The 14,017-nt window shown below is 47.2% G+C and overlaps 3 protein-coding genes across 6 annotated transcripts in view; 1 reads left to right on the top strand and 2 right to left on the bottom strand.

The window, feature by feature from the left end:
- Positions 1–14,017, bottom strand: part of ERVK3-1 (endogenous retrovirus group K3 member 1) — a 226,536-nt gene that overhangs the window by 40,830 nt on the left and 171,689 nt on the right. The gene's annotated exons all lie outside the window — the stretch shown is intronic.
- ZSCAN18 (zinc finger and SCAN domain containing 18) overlaps positions 1–14,017 on the top strand; it is a 407,087-nt gene that overhangs the window by 223,684 nt on the left and 169,386 nt on the right. The gene's annotated exons all lie outside the window — the stretch shown is intronic.
- The window catches only part of ZNF544 (zinc finger protein 544), a 34,671-nt gene that overhangs the window by 3,590 nt on the left and 17,064 nt on the right, over positions 1–14,017 (bottom strand). For 2 of the 3 annotated variants that reach the window (XM_050768582.1, XM_050768581.1), the window contains one exon: positions 6,381–9,181. The exons of the other annotated variant lie outside the window; for it this stretch is intronic. In XM_050768582.1, coding sequence (XP_050624539.1) covers positions 7,272–9,181 — 1,910 coding nt within the window. In that variant the 3' untranslated portion in view covers positions 6,381–7,271. Of the gene's footprint in view, positions 1–6,380; positions 9,182–14,017 lie in introns of those variants that run through there. 3 annotated transcript variants of the gene reach the window in all.

The raw sequence follows: 14,017 nt of genomic DNA, 5'->3' as shown, positions 1-14,017 counted from the left end.
AGTGCAGTGGCACAATCTTAGCTTACTGCAACCTCCACCTCCCAGGTTCAAGCGATTCTCCTGCCTCAGCCTCCCAAGTAGCTGGGAGTACAGGTGTGAGCCACCACGCCTGGCCCTGCCATCTGTTTTGTTTTTGTTTTGAGACAGTCTTGCTTTGTAGCCCACACTGGAGTGCAGTGGCACTATCTTAGGTCACTGCAACCTCCACCTCTTGGGATCAAATGATTCTCCTGCCTCAGCCTCCCGAGTAGCTGGGATTACAGGTGTGAGCCACCACGCCCAGCCCTGACGTGTTTTTCTTTTCTCTTTTTTTGAGACAGAGTCTTGCTTTGTTGCCCAGGCTGGAGTGCAGTGGCACAATCTTAGCTCACTGCAACCTCTTACCTCCGGGGTTCAAGCAATTCTCCTGCCTCAGTCTCCTGAGTAGCTGGGATTACAGGCACCTGCCACCATGCCTGGCTCATTTTTGTATTTTTTATTAGAGATGAGGTTTCACCATATTGGCCAGGCTGGTCTCGAACTCCTGAGTTCAGGTGATCTGCTTGCCTCAGCCTCCCAAAGAGCTGGGATTAAAGGCATGAGCCACCACGCCCAGCCTGCCATCTGTTTTTAATCGTGGTGTTCTCAATTTTCCATGATGCATGGGTCTTATTAATTCTGATAATACATGGCATGACCTGAAAATTTCCTTGCAGCCCTGGGGAAGTTTCCCTTTTTCTTTTTCTTACTTATTTGTTCAATGTGGAAAGTAAAAGTTCCTCTTCAAAGTTTCTCTTCTTGTTAAAGAATAAATCATAAATGTTGAAAAGTAAGTTTCTTTTATAAACTAACTTCCTTGAAGCCTCCTTGCTTTGTGCTGTTAAGTCTTTGTTAAGCCCTATCCTATGTAGCTGTTAAACATGCTCACAGGCACGTAGTATGTTCTATGTCCTCGTACCTTAACCAAGATATTTGTCCTGGATGTGCCCACAGGCACATTCCAGCTCACAGCCTATGCTCCTTCTGTATCTGGCATAAGCAACTTCCCCTTTTCCTTTGTCTTTCCATTACTTTTGCCTATTTTGAAAAGTTTTAAACGTTAGCCAATCTAGTGTTAGTTTAGACTGTGCAGTCTGGCTGCAGCCAATGGAGACATGACACAGGAGCAGGGACAAACTACGTAAGGAATAAAAATTGCTTCCCTACTTTGATCAGGTGTGCTCTTGCCATTGTTCCATCTGTGATGAGTACCCCTTCTGCAGAAAGTAAAAACGGCCTTGCTGAGAGAATTAAATTTATGTTCGAGTGCTATTTCTTTGCAGCACCAGGGAACGAGCCTTCTGTTTCTTTTTTTTTTTTTTTTTTTTTTTTGAGACGGAGTCTCGCTCTGCCGCCCAGGCTGGAGTACAGTGGCCGGATCTCAGCTCACTGCAAGCTCCGCCTCCCGGGTTCCCGCCATTCTCCTGCCTCAGCCTCCTGAGTAGCTAGGACCACAGGCACCGCCACCTCGCCCGGCTAATTTTTTGTGTTTTTAGTAGAGACGGGGTTTCGCCGTGTTAGCCAGGATGGTCTCGATCTCCTGACCTTGTGATCCGCCCGTCTCGGCCTCCCAAAGTGCTGGGATTACAGGCGTGAGCCACCGCGCCCGGCCGAGCCTTCTGTTTCTTAATAAACATTTTACATATAACATTGAACAATCTTACTTGTAAAGTCAAAGAGTCTGTTCTTGTTCTCATTGTTCTATTTTATCAAAATGTCTGCATTATTTTTTATTTGTAACTCTTTTTTTTTTTGTTTTTTTGTTTTTGTTTTTTTTTGAGACGGTGTCTCGCTCTGTCGCCCAGGCTGGAGTGCAGTGGTGTGATCTCGGCTCACTGCAAGCTCTGCCTCTCAGGTTCACGCCATTCTCCTGCCTCAGCCTCCCGAGTAGCGGGGACTACAGGCGCACGCTACCACACCCAGCTAATTTTTTGTATTTTTAGGAGAGACAGGGTTTCCCTGTGTTAGCCAGGATGGTCTCGATCTCCTGACCTCGTGATCTGCCCGCCTCGGCCTCCCAAAGTGCTGGGATTACAGGCGTGAGCCACTGCACCCAGCCGATCTTGGCTCACTGCAACCTCCACCTCCCGGGTTCAAGTGATTCTCCTGCCTCAGCCTCCCAAGTAGCTGGGATTACAGGCGCCCACCACCACGCCCAGCTAATTTTTGTATTTTAAGTAGAGATGGGGTTTCACCATGTTGATCAGGCTGGTCTCGAACTCCTGACCTCACGATTCACCCACCTCGGCCTCCCAAAGTGCTGGCATTCCAGGCATGAGCCACTGCAGCCAGCCTTGTAACCCTTTCTTGACTCACTTTTAGATTAACAAGATGCTTTAAATATTTGATTCTGCCTGGCGCAGTGGCTCACGCCTGTAATCCCACCACTTCGGGAGGCCGAGGTGGGCGGATTACTTGAGGTCAGGAGTTTGAGACCAGCCTGGTCAACATGGTGAAACTCTGTCTCTACTGAAAATACAAAAAATAGCTGGGCGTGGTGGTGGGCGCCTGTAATCCCAGCTACTTGGGAGGTTGAGGCAGGAGAATTGCTTGAACCTGGGAAGTGGAGGTTGCAGTGAGCCGAGATCATTCCACTGCACTACAGCCTGGGCAACAGAGCAAGACTCTTGTCTCAAAAAACAAAGAATATTTGGTTCCTCTGAATATCTATCTTTTCTGCTTTGTCTTAGATACCTTCTTTCATGATGGAGACTTTATCTTTTGCTCCTTGCCTGCCACCTATATTGAAGAGGCTATGAGAAAGCAGACAGGAAGCTCCACAGACAGGCGGGGCTGCTTTAAGAGTACGCTTTGCTTGAGGGTGAAGAGGGCGAGAACCAGCTATCAGGTAAAAAGTTCTGAAATGCCAGAATAAAGCAGCCCTTGCTACAGAGCAAAATACATCAGACTGGCCGGGCGCAGTGGCTCACGCCTGTAATCCCAGCACTTTGGGAGGCCGAGACGGGCGGATCACGAGGTCAGGAGATCGAGACCATCCTGGCGAACACGGTGAAACCCCGTCTCTATTAAAAAATACAGAAAACTAGCCGGGCGAGGTGGCGGGCACCTGTAGTCCCAGCTACTCGGGAGGCTGAGGCAGGAGAATGGCGTAAACCCGGGAGGCAGAGCTTGCAGTGAGCTGAGATCCGGCCACTGCACTCCAGCCTGGGCGACCGAGCGAGACTCCGTCTGAAAAAAAAAAAAAAAAAAACACGTCAGATTCAGTTGTCCCCTGAACTAATCTTTTAGCATGTGACTCCTTCCCTACTTAACTTTTTGCTAACCCACAGCCAGATAGTTAATGCCAGGCAGGAAAAAAAAGAAATGGGGAAAGAGTCTGAGTTTCATGGACAGACCTTTCATTAACCCACTTTCTGGTCTATTAATCTATGGCTCTGCTGGGGGCTGCCACATCTGCTGCCACAGCTTCTCCTCACCTGACCCTGTCCAGCTTTTCTCATTCTGTATGTTTGGCTATTGGCTATACTTCCATCTGCTTTTTTTTGTTTTTTTGAGACAGAGTCTCGCTCTGTCGCCCAGGCTGGAGTGCCGTGGAGTGATTTTGGCTCACTGCAAGCTCTGCCTCCTGGGTTCACACCATTCTCCTGCCTCAGCCTCCTGAGTATCTAGGACTACGGGCGCCCACCACTAATTTTTTGTATTTTTAGTAGAGACAAGGTTTCACCGTGTTAGCCAGGATGGTCTTGATCTGACCTCGTGATCCACCTGCCTCAGCCTCCCAAAGTGTTGGGATTATAGGCGTGAGCCACCGCACCCTGCACTTTCTTTTGTTGTTTTGTTTTTGAGACGGAGTCTTGCTTTTCGCTTTTTTGCCCAGGCTGGAGTTCAATGGCGCAGTCTTGGCTCACAGCAAACTCCACCTCCTGGGTTCAAGTGATTTTCCTGCCTCAGCCTCCCGAGTAGCTGGGATTACAGGCACATGTCATGACAGCTGGCTAATTTTTTGTATTTTTAGTAGAGATGGGGTTTCACCATGTTGGCCAGGCTGGTCTCAAACTCCTAACCTCAAGGGATCCGCCTGCCTCGGCCTCCCAAAGTGCTGGGATTACAGGCATGAGCCACCGTGCCCGCCCTCCCATTGGCTCTTATCCTGCTTAAATGTGCAGTAATAGCATGCACCGTGGCTCATGCCTGTAATCCCAGGACTTTGGGAGGCCGAGGCTGGGGATCACTTGAGCCCAGGAGTTCAAGACCAGCCTGGGCAACATGGTGAGACCTTGTCTCTAAAAAAAATAAATTTAGCCAGGCTTCATGGCACATGCCTGTGGTCCCAGCTACTTAGGCTAGGACAGGAGGAACATTTGAGCCAGGTTGAGGCTGCAGTGATCCCTGACTGCGCCACTGCACTCCAGCCTGGGCGACAGAGCAACAGCCTATGTCAAAAAATAAATATAAATGTGGCCAGGCATGGTGTCTCACACCTGTAATCCTAGCACTTTGGGAGGCCGACGCGGGTGGATCACGAGGTCAGGAGATCGAGACCATCCTGGCTAACATGGGGAAACCCCGTCTCTACTAAAAATACAAAAAATTAGCCGGGCGTGGTGGCGGGCGCCTGTAGTCCCAGCTACTCAGGAGGCTGAGGCAGGAGAATGGCGTGAACCCAAGAGGCAGAGCTTATAGTGAGCAGAGATTGTGCCACTGCACTCCAGCCTGGGGGACACAGTGAGATTCCGTCTCAAAAAAATGAATGAATGAATGCAGACATGGCCTCTTCCACTTTCCCCACAACTGTCAATTTATGCTTTTTTCTTTTAGGGAACATGTTGCTGAGTGACCAATTTAAATTATGTGCTTGTAACCTTCTGTGAACATACTATTTGGGCTCCTGTTTTCACACCACCTGATAAGTATTTTCCGTATTAATATGCTGCCAGTTCTGATTACAATCCAACCAACTAAGCAACAAAGTTTAAACATAACCAAATCCCTGAAATATTCAGAGTCCAATATTTTGTTGTTTTGTTTTAGAGATATGGTGTTGCTCTGGTGCCTAGGCTGGAATGCAGTGGTGTGATCTCAGCTCACTGCAGGTGCGACCCCCCACCATCCTCAGGCTCAAGTAATACTCCTGCCTCAGCCTCCAGAGTGCTGGGACTACAGGTGTGCAGCACCACGCCCAGCTAATTGTATTTCTTTTGTAGAGATGGGGTCTCAACATGCTGCCCAGATTGGTCCCAATCCACTGGGCTCAAGTGATCTGCCTGGCTTGGTCTCCCAAAGTGCTGGGATTATAGGCATGAGCCATTTCGGCCAGCTCAGAGTCCTTTTTTTTTTTTTTTTTTTTTGAGACAGTCTCGCCCTGTTGCCCAAGCAAGAGTGCAGTGGCATGATCTCAGCTAACTGCAACCTCTGCCTCCCAGGTTCAAGCGATTCTCATGCCTCAGCCTCCCGAATAGCTGGGATTACACACGTGTGCCACCACACCCGGCTAATTTTTGTATTTTTAGTAGAGATGGGGTTTTGCCATGTTGGCTAGGCTAGTCTTGAATGCCTGTCCTCAAGTTATCTGCCTACCTCAGCCTCCCAAACTGCTGGGATTACAGGCATGAACCACCATGCCTCACCAGAGTCCTTTTTTTTTTTTTCTTGAGAGGAAGTTTCGCTCTTGTTGCCCAGGCTGGAGCACAATGGCTCAATCTTGGTTGACGGCAACCTCTGCCTCCTGGGTTAAGATTCTCCTGCCTCAGCCTCCTGAGTAGCTGGGATTACAGGTGTGCACCACCATACCCTGCTAATTTTTGCATATTTAGTGGAGACGGGGTTTCTCCATGTTGGTGAGGCTAGTCTCAAACTCCTGACATCAGGTGATCCACCTGCCGTTGCCTCCCAAAATTCTGTGATTACAGGCATGAGTCATTGCGCCTGGCCTGTATTTTTTTGTTTTAAGACAGAGTTTCGCTATGTCGCCCAGGCTGGAGTGCACTAGTGTGATCTTGGCTCACTGCAAGCTCCGCCTCCTGGGTTCACGCCATTCTCCTGCCTCAGCCTCCCAAGTACCTGGGACTACAGGTGCCCACCACCATGCCCAGCTAATTTTTTTTTGTATTTTTAGTAGAGACAGGGTTTCACCATATTAGCCAGGATGGTCTGAATCTCCTGACCTCGTGATCCACCCACCTTGCCTAACTAAGTGCTGGGATTACAGGCATGAGCCACCGCACCTGGCCCCTGGCCTGTATTTTTAATAGAGACAGTTTTGCCATGTTTGCCAGACTGGTCTCAAACTCCTGACTTCAGGTGATCCACCCACCTCAGCCTCCCAAAGCACTGGGATTACAGTCATGAGCCACTGTGCCCACCCACCTGTGTGATTTTAGAAACTGCAGACTCCTGGATTCTACTACCAGAGATTTTTATTCAGTTGGCTAGAGTGAGCATCATAATACAATTTTAGTGCACACTCCAGGCAATTCTGATGCACATGGTCATGAAGCCCCACTCTGAGAGTCATGTTTTAGCCACTTGATTTCTAGTAAAGAGGGTATGGCAGGGAAATTTCCTATCTTGGTTATTATTTATTTAGAGAGTATCTCACTCTCTCATAAGGCAGCAGTGTGATGGCATGATCACAGCTCAATGCAACCTCCGCCTCCCAAGCTCAAGTGATGCTCCCACCTCAGTCTCCTGAGTAGCTGGGACTACAGGTATGCACCACCATGCTAGACTAATTTTTGTATTTTTTGTAAAGACAGGATTTTGTCATGTTACCCAGGCTGGTCTCAAACTCCTGGGCTCAAGCAATCCACCTGCCTTGGCCTCCCAAAGTGCTGGGATTACAGGTGTTGGCAACTGCATCTGGCTCCATCTTGGTTATTCAGAGAGTTTCTTGCCCATGAGCTTTCTCATGTTGAATAAGGGAAGTATCCTAACTGGAAACTTTTCCACATTAACATTCATAGGGCTTCTCTCCAGTATGAACTCTCCAATGCCTGGTAAGTTGACACCGCTGGCTAAAGGCTTGCTCGCAGTGGTCACATTCATAGGGTTTCTCTCCAGTGTGCGTCCTCTCATGTTTACTAAGGGTTGAGCGATCATTGAAGGCTTTCCCACAATCAATGCATTCATAGGGCTTTCCTCCAGGATGCATTCTCTGATGTTTAATGAGTCACTACTGCTGGCTGAAGGCCTTAATACACATCACACTGATAGCTCTTCCCACTGACAGGTGTCCTCTGGTGCATGATGAGGGGAGACCTCTGGCTGAAAGTTTTCCCACAATGACTGCACTCCTAAGGTTTCTCTCCAGTATGTGTCCGCCGATGCACTACAAGCTGAGATCGCTGCCGGAAGGATTTCCCACAGTCACTACATTCATAGGGTTTCTCTCCAGAATGAATTCTCTGATGGGAAAGAAGGTTAGAGCTCCCTGTAAAGGCTTTCCCACACTGACTGCACTCAAAAGGTTTCTCACCAGTGTGAGTTCTCTGATGCATCAAAAGGTAGGAGCTCCTCGCAAAGGCTTTATCGCACTGATTGCATTTGTACGGCTTCTCCCCAGTGTGAATTTGCAGATGCCTGATGAGCTGAGTGCTTCGATTGAAGGCTTTTCCACACTGGTTACATTCATAGGGCTTTTCTCCAGTGTGAGTTCTTTTATGTGCAACTAATTGATAGCTTTGGCTGAAGGACTTTCCACAATGAGTGCACTTGTACGGTTTCTCCCCAGTATGAATTCTCTGATGGATGACGAGGTTAGAGTTCCACCTGAAGGATTTCCCACATTCGATACACAGATACGGTTTTTCTCCAGTGTGAATTCGCTGATGCGTAATAAGTTTAGAACTCTGGGAGAAGGATTTCCCACACAGGTTGCACTCATAGGGTTTCTCTCCAGTGTGTGTCCTCTGATGTACAACAAGATCATACTTCTGGCTGAAAGATTTCCCACACTGAGTACATTTGAAGGGCTTTTCTCCAGTGTGGGTTCTTGTATGTGTAACTAACTCATAGCTTTGGCTGAAGGACTTTCCACAGTGAGTGCACTCGTACGGTTTCTCTCCAGTATGAATTCTCTGATGTACAATGAGGTTAGAGTTCCACCTGAAGGATTTTCCACATTCAACACACTGATACGGTTTTTCTCCAGTGTGAATTCGCTGATGCATAGTAAGTTTGGATCTCTGGGTGAAGGATTTCCCACATAGGTCGCACTCATAGGGCTTCTCTCCAGTGTGTGTCCTCTGATGTATGACAAGGTCATAGCTCTGACTAAAAGATTTCCCACAATGAGTACATTCGAAGGGCTTTTCTCCAGTTTGTGTTCTCTGGTATATGCACTTACAACAACAGCTGAAAGAGTTTCCACACTGATTACACACAAATGACTTCTCTGCAGTCTGAATGATGTTACAGGCAGAAAAAGATGAGGCCACAGGGAAGGCAGCACAGCCATCCTCACCTCTGAAGGGGGTCCCTCCAGGGTCACTTCTTTCTGTTTGTACAAGGCACAGATTCTCAGAACAGGCTTCTCTGCATTCATCACACTCATACTGACTTTTTCCAAAATGCGCTGGCTTCTGTTCATTCAGAGACACACTGTGACTGAAGAGATTTCCATAATCCTTACAGTCATCACTTTTCTTCACGGAAAAAGTTTTACCATGAAAACAAAGGGAGGAACCATAGTTGAGAGAGTCACGACCAACAATATGTTCATAAGGGTTTTTCTTTCCTGTTTCAATGTTTCCAAGTTTACTCAAGTAAATGCTCTGACACAAGGCTCTAGCATGCTGATGATTCTCACAGGGCTTCCCACCTGCTCCATTTTTCTCATGATTAATGAAAGTTGAATTTTGTTTAAACTCTTTAACCTGTGAGTTAGGCTTAGTGAAACCTGTACGTGCAGGTAATGTCATAGGTAGAAGGCTTAAAGTAGAAGGTACAGAATAATTTCCCCCAAGTTCAGGCTCACAGTGTTCTCTTTGAGGAAACAGTCTCTCTGAGGTGAGTACCATGAACCTCAAGGAGTTGTCCTGGTGTTCCCTTAACTGGTTGCTCTGATTGTACACTTTTCCTAATGACACCAAACAGGGTGGCTCCTCCTGTACACATTGTTTCACTTCCACGTGGTGGGACAGTTCTTCCCTAGCCCGATCTTTTTCAGAATTCAACCTATTCTCCTCAAGGGTAGTCTTCCAGTCTGAAAGAAATCCAAAATGCCTGAGTTACTGGAGAAGCATCAGAGGGGGAGGGGGATGAAGGAGACAACTGTGTAATAGAGGTGTCTCTGGTTTGTTTCCAAGCTACAAACTGTAATCTGTATGCACGCTGTGAAAAGCACAGATGGATCAGCAAACATGGTATCAGTGGTAAAGTGCAAAATACACACAAACATAATAAAGAAGTGACTAAGTAACACTGGTCCCCAAATAGAGGGCAAAAGAATAAGCAGGGAGGGGCCAGGTGCTATGGCCCATGCCTGTAATCCCATAACTTTGGGAGGCTGAGGCAGGTGGATCACTTGAGGTCTGGAGTTAGAGACCAGCTTGGTCAACATGGTAAAACTCTGTCTCTAATAAAAATAAAAAAATTAGCCAGGTCTGGTGGTGGGCACCTGTAGTCTAAGCTTCTCAGGAGGCTGAGGCAGGAGAATTGCTTGAGCCTGGGAGGTGGAGGTTGCAGTGAACCAAGATTGGACCACTGCATTCCAGTCTGGGTGAGAGAGTGAGACCCTGTCTCAAAAAAAAAAAAAAAAAAAAAAAAAAAAAGAAGAAGAAAAGAAAAGAAAAAAAGAGAATAAGCAGGGAGGTGAAGATAAAAAGAGAAATCCACAGAATAAACTGGGTCTGCAGGATATAAAGCCATTAACCATTGCAAAAAATATGTATGTTCTAAGCCCCTGGACCCTGTGAATGTGAACTTTTGGGAAAAAGAACTGTTCAGATGTGATTAGAATTTTATTATTATTATTTACTTATTTAGTTTTCTAGAGTCAGGATCTTGCTGTGTTGAACAGACCAGATAGCGGCACAATCATGGCTCAATGCAGCCTCAAACTCCTGCGCTCCTGTGATCCTCCCCCATTGGCCTCCCAAAGTGCTGGGAATACAGCCAAGCCAACGTACCCTTCTGTGATTAATATTTTTATTTTATTTTATTTTATTTATTTTTGAGACAGAGGCTGGCTCTGTTGCCCAGGCTGGAGCAAAGTGGCACAATCTTGGCTAACTGCAATCTCCACCTCCCAGGTTCAAGTGATCCTCCTGCCTCAGCCTCCTGAGTAGCTGGGATTACAGGTGCCTGCCACCACACCATGCTAAAAATTTTCAAATGGGGATTTTTTTCTGGATTATCCAGAGGGGCTCTAAATGTAATCACAAGTGTTCCCATAAGAGAAAGGCAGAGGGAGATTTGAAACACAGAGGAGAAGGTGATGAGAAGACACAGCAGAAGGTATCTGAAGACTGGAAAAGAATGCTGCAACCAACAGGAGAAGGAAAAGACAGAAATGCGTTTTCCATTTGGAGCATCCAGAGGGAGCACAGCCGTATCAACACCTTGATTTCGATCCAGTGACATTGATTTTGGACTTGTAGCCTCTGTAACTTTTAGAGAATAAATTTGCATTGTTTTAAGCCAGCAGGTTGGTGGTAATTTTTTACAGCAGCCACAGGAAACAAACACAGACTCCTAACTGGTGCTCAGTCCTAGAATATGTTTCTGCTCCACTTCTGGATCTCATAATTGCATCTCAAACATCAATACTGACTTCATATTCTTAATGCACCAATTCTACCATTTCTTCACGCTGCAAACAGAAAAAGTTATTTAAGCATTCCAGAATTGACCCAATAGACTCTCCAGAAAAGACTGCATGGTCTCCGACGCAGCATGGGCAGCATGACTGGCTGCACCTGGGCTTCACTGTTTGCCACTTCAGACAGGTCCTTAGCCTCTTAGAGGTTCACTTTCCTTGCTGTAGCCAGAAGAAAGAATGTTTATCCTACAAGATTTATTTTGAGGCATCAATGAATCACTATGTGAGCCTCACACAGTGTCTGGCACCGACATTACAAAACATGGTTGATCTTGCCATCCTTGTTATTGTGGTGGTGGGGATTCCTCACTGTTGAAGATACGGAGCCTCCAAAAATGAGTGGCAGAGGCTCCCAGCTTAGGATCCTTGTCCAGGTCCTAAAGATCCCTCCTCTGCTTGTCACTCTGTTCATTATGGTTGCATGGCACCACAGTCAACACTACTGAGGCCTACGTCAAGTTCCCATGCATCACTCTCTGAGCACATGAGGACACAAGGATCCTTTGGCAACACATTAACTATACTCTGTGGCCATCCCTTGACTTCTGAGAGGATTTTTCCCTCCTCTCAATCAAAACCTCTCTTCCCTCCTGGGCAAGACCCTTACATGCACCCAGCACCCTCACACCTGGTGCCCTCACACCCAGCACCCTCACACCTGGTGCCCTCACACCCAGCACTCTCATTCTTGCATTGTCCTCATCCCAGCTCTGTGGTTCCTCTGGGAAGTCACTGTGGAATCCCTCATGGGAGGATGTTTTGAAAAGAAACGATAGCCCAATGAAGGGTATTTGAGGATGAGAAGCAGGCAAGAAGTCATTGGGTGGCTGAGTTGTGTCCGGGTTTTGCCTGGCCATGGAAAATCAGGTGAAGGACATTAAATATCTTGCAGTGGCTTCTCCATTAGGAGCATGAAATGAGGAAAGAGGCTGTCTTCACAGGCCAGTCAAGAGGGATGTCTATGCCATACAGAAAGACTGACAGTAAACAGAATCCAGAATGACATGATTGAGGTATGGTATGCAGGGCATGGCCCAGGGAGGAGGGTAGATAAGTAAGTGTGGGCCTTCAGAGGAAGAAATAACAGAGGCTGCAGGCGAGAGAGTTACAAGGAAGGAGGAGCAGGAAGACATGAGACAAACTCAGATAAACTCAACATCTCCAGCCTGGGGGAAACGTGAGAGGGTGCTGTGAAGATACACATGATGCACGTTGCTTAGTGAAAGCAGTCAGTCAGAAAAGGTTATATAGTGAATGACCCCAACTATGACATTCTGGAAAAGGCAAAACTATGGTGACAGGATAAAGATCCATGGTTGCCAGTGAGGCAGGAGAATAGGGTCTGGGGGCAGGGAGCCTAAGGCTGATTCATGCTGACTTCATGAATTGAATCAAAAGTAAAACCCTAAATTTCCACGCCCACGTAACAAAGGGTCGGAGGCTACTCCCTTTGCAACTCCTCCCAACTTTCTGTGTTACAGATGAAAAATGGAAAGGACCTCTGATTGGTTCCCTCCAGCAACCCATCAGATGTCTGCACAGAGCGTAACTTTGTAACTTTACTTCAGCCTCTTCTTGGCCACCTTCCACAACCAATCAGACTGGTCATGGGCCACTACTTCATACGATATAAACCAAGTAACCAATGGGAAGTATCTAGAGAGCATTTAAACCCCAGAAAATTCTGTGGCTATTGCTTTTGAGCCTTGCTTGAGCCTGCAGGTGTATTTTTGTTTCAATACATCTATGCTTTTGTTGCTTCTTTTGTTGCTTTGTGTGTTTTGTCCAATTCTTTGTTAAAAATGCCAAGAACCAGCTGGGTGCGGTGGCTCACGCCTGTAATCCCAGCACTTTGGGAGGCCGAGGCGGGCGGATCATGAGGTCAGGAGATCGAGACCATCCTGGCTAATAGGGTGAAACCCTGTCTCTACTACAAATACAAAAAATTAGCCGGGCTTGGTGGCGGGCACCTGTAGTCCCAGCTACTTGGGAGGCTGAGGCAGGAGAATGGCGTGAACCTGGGAGGCAGAGCTTGCAGTGAGCTGAGATCGTGCCATTGAACTTCAGCTTGGGCAACAGAGTGAGACTCTGTCTCAAAAAAAAAAAAAAAAGTAAAAGAACAAAATGCCAAGAACCTAGACACCCTCCACTGGTAACATATTTTGGTGAGCCAGCCAGAGGGAAGCTCGAAGTTTGGGGTTTCTTTTTCTTCTCTTTTTCTTTTCCCTTTTCCATATAGGGGAACCCTTTTCTCTCTCTTTTTCTCTTTCCAACTTATGGACCCTTGGTGGACAGCACCTAAGCATGAAAGCAACTGTAAGTTTCTGGCCAGCGCCACTCTCTGGTGAAACGGAGATTTCCGTGTTGAAAAGCCTGACCAACACCACCCAGTTCGGGTGAAGGACCTTAGTCCTTTTCCTTTTTCTCTTTTTCAGTCTTTCAGCTGCCTTTTCCTAGTAGTTCCTTGGTAATTGAGGGAGGCTGGCCAGGGTCACCCTCCAGTGTTGCCTGAAGGCCAAGGCGTATATGGGGATGGCTGCCATGCCCAGAAGGGGAAAAGACTCTTTTCTATCTTTTCCGGTTATAGTCCCTGATCCCCATCTGTGATGCAAGTGGCAGTGGCAGCTCGTCCAGGGTGAACTCACGCATGTTTCCAGTGACTTAAACCCTCTTTTCTTATGTAAAATTCTCCTTAGAGTTAGCCTGAAAGGGCAAAAGATAATGTATCTCATGCATTTGACTTACCTTCTCTTACTCGATTTATTTGACTGCCTGAAGACCTTTGGGGTCCACAAGCTTCAGTAGACATTCTACATCTCAGACTTCCACTGAGGGGATCCCATAGCTTCACGGTCATTGCTTCAGCATCAATTTGCTTGCCCTGAACCCCATAGAAATTCTCAACCCTGGCCAGGTGCAGTGGCTCACCCCTGTAATCCCTGCAATTTGGGAGGCCAAGGCGGGTGGATCACCTGAGGTCAGGAGTTCGAGACCAGCCTGGCCAACATGGTGAAACCCCGTCTCTACTAAAAATACAAAAAAAATTAGCTGGGCATGAATAGCACACTCCCAGCTATTCAGGAGGCTGAGGCAGGAGAATTGCTTGAACCCGGGAGGCTGAGGTTGCAGTGACTCAAGATCATGCCACTGCACTCCAGCCAGCCTGGGCAACAAGAGCAAAACTCCATCTCAAAAAAAACAAAACAAGAAATTCTCAAT

The sequence above is a fragment of the Macaca thibetana genome, chromosome 19 (genome assembly GCF_024542745.1).
Source record: "Macaca thibetana thibetana isolate TM-01 chromosome 19, ASM2454274v1, whole genome shotgun sequence".
Classification (NCBI taxonomy): domain Eukaryota; kingdom Metazoa; phylum Chordata; class Mammalia; order Primates; family Cercopithecidae; genus Macaca; species Macaca thibetana.
The sequence above is the reverse complement of the archived record's forward strand: the minus strand, read 5'-3'. Positions and strand labels throughout refer to the sequence as shown.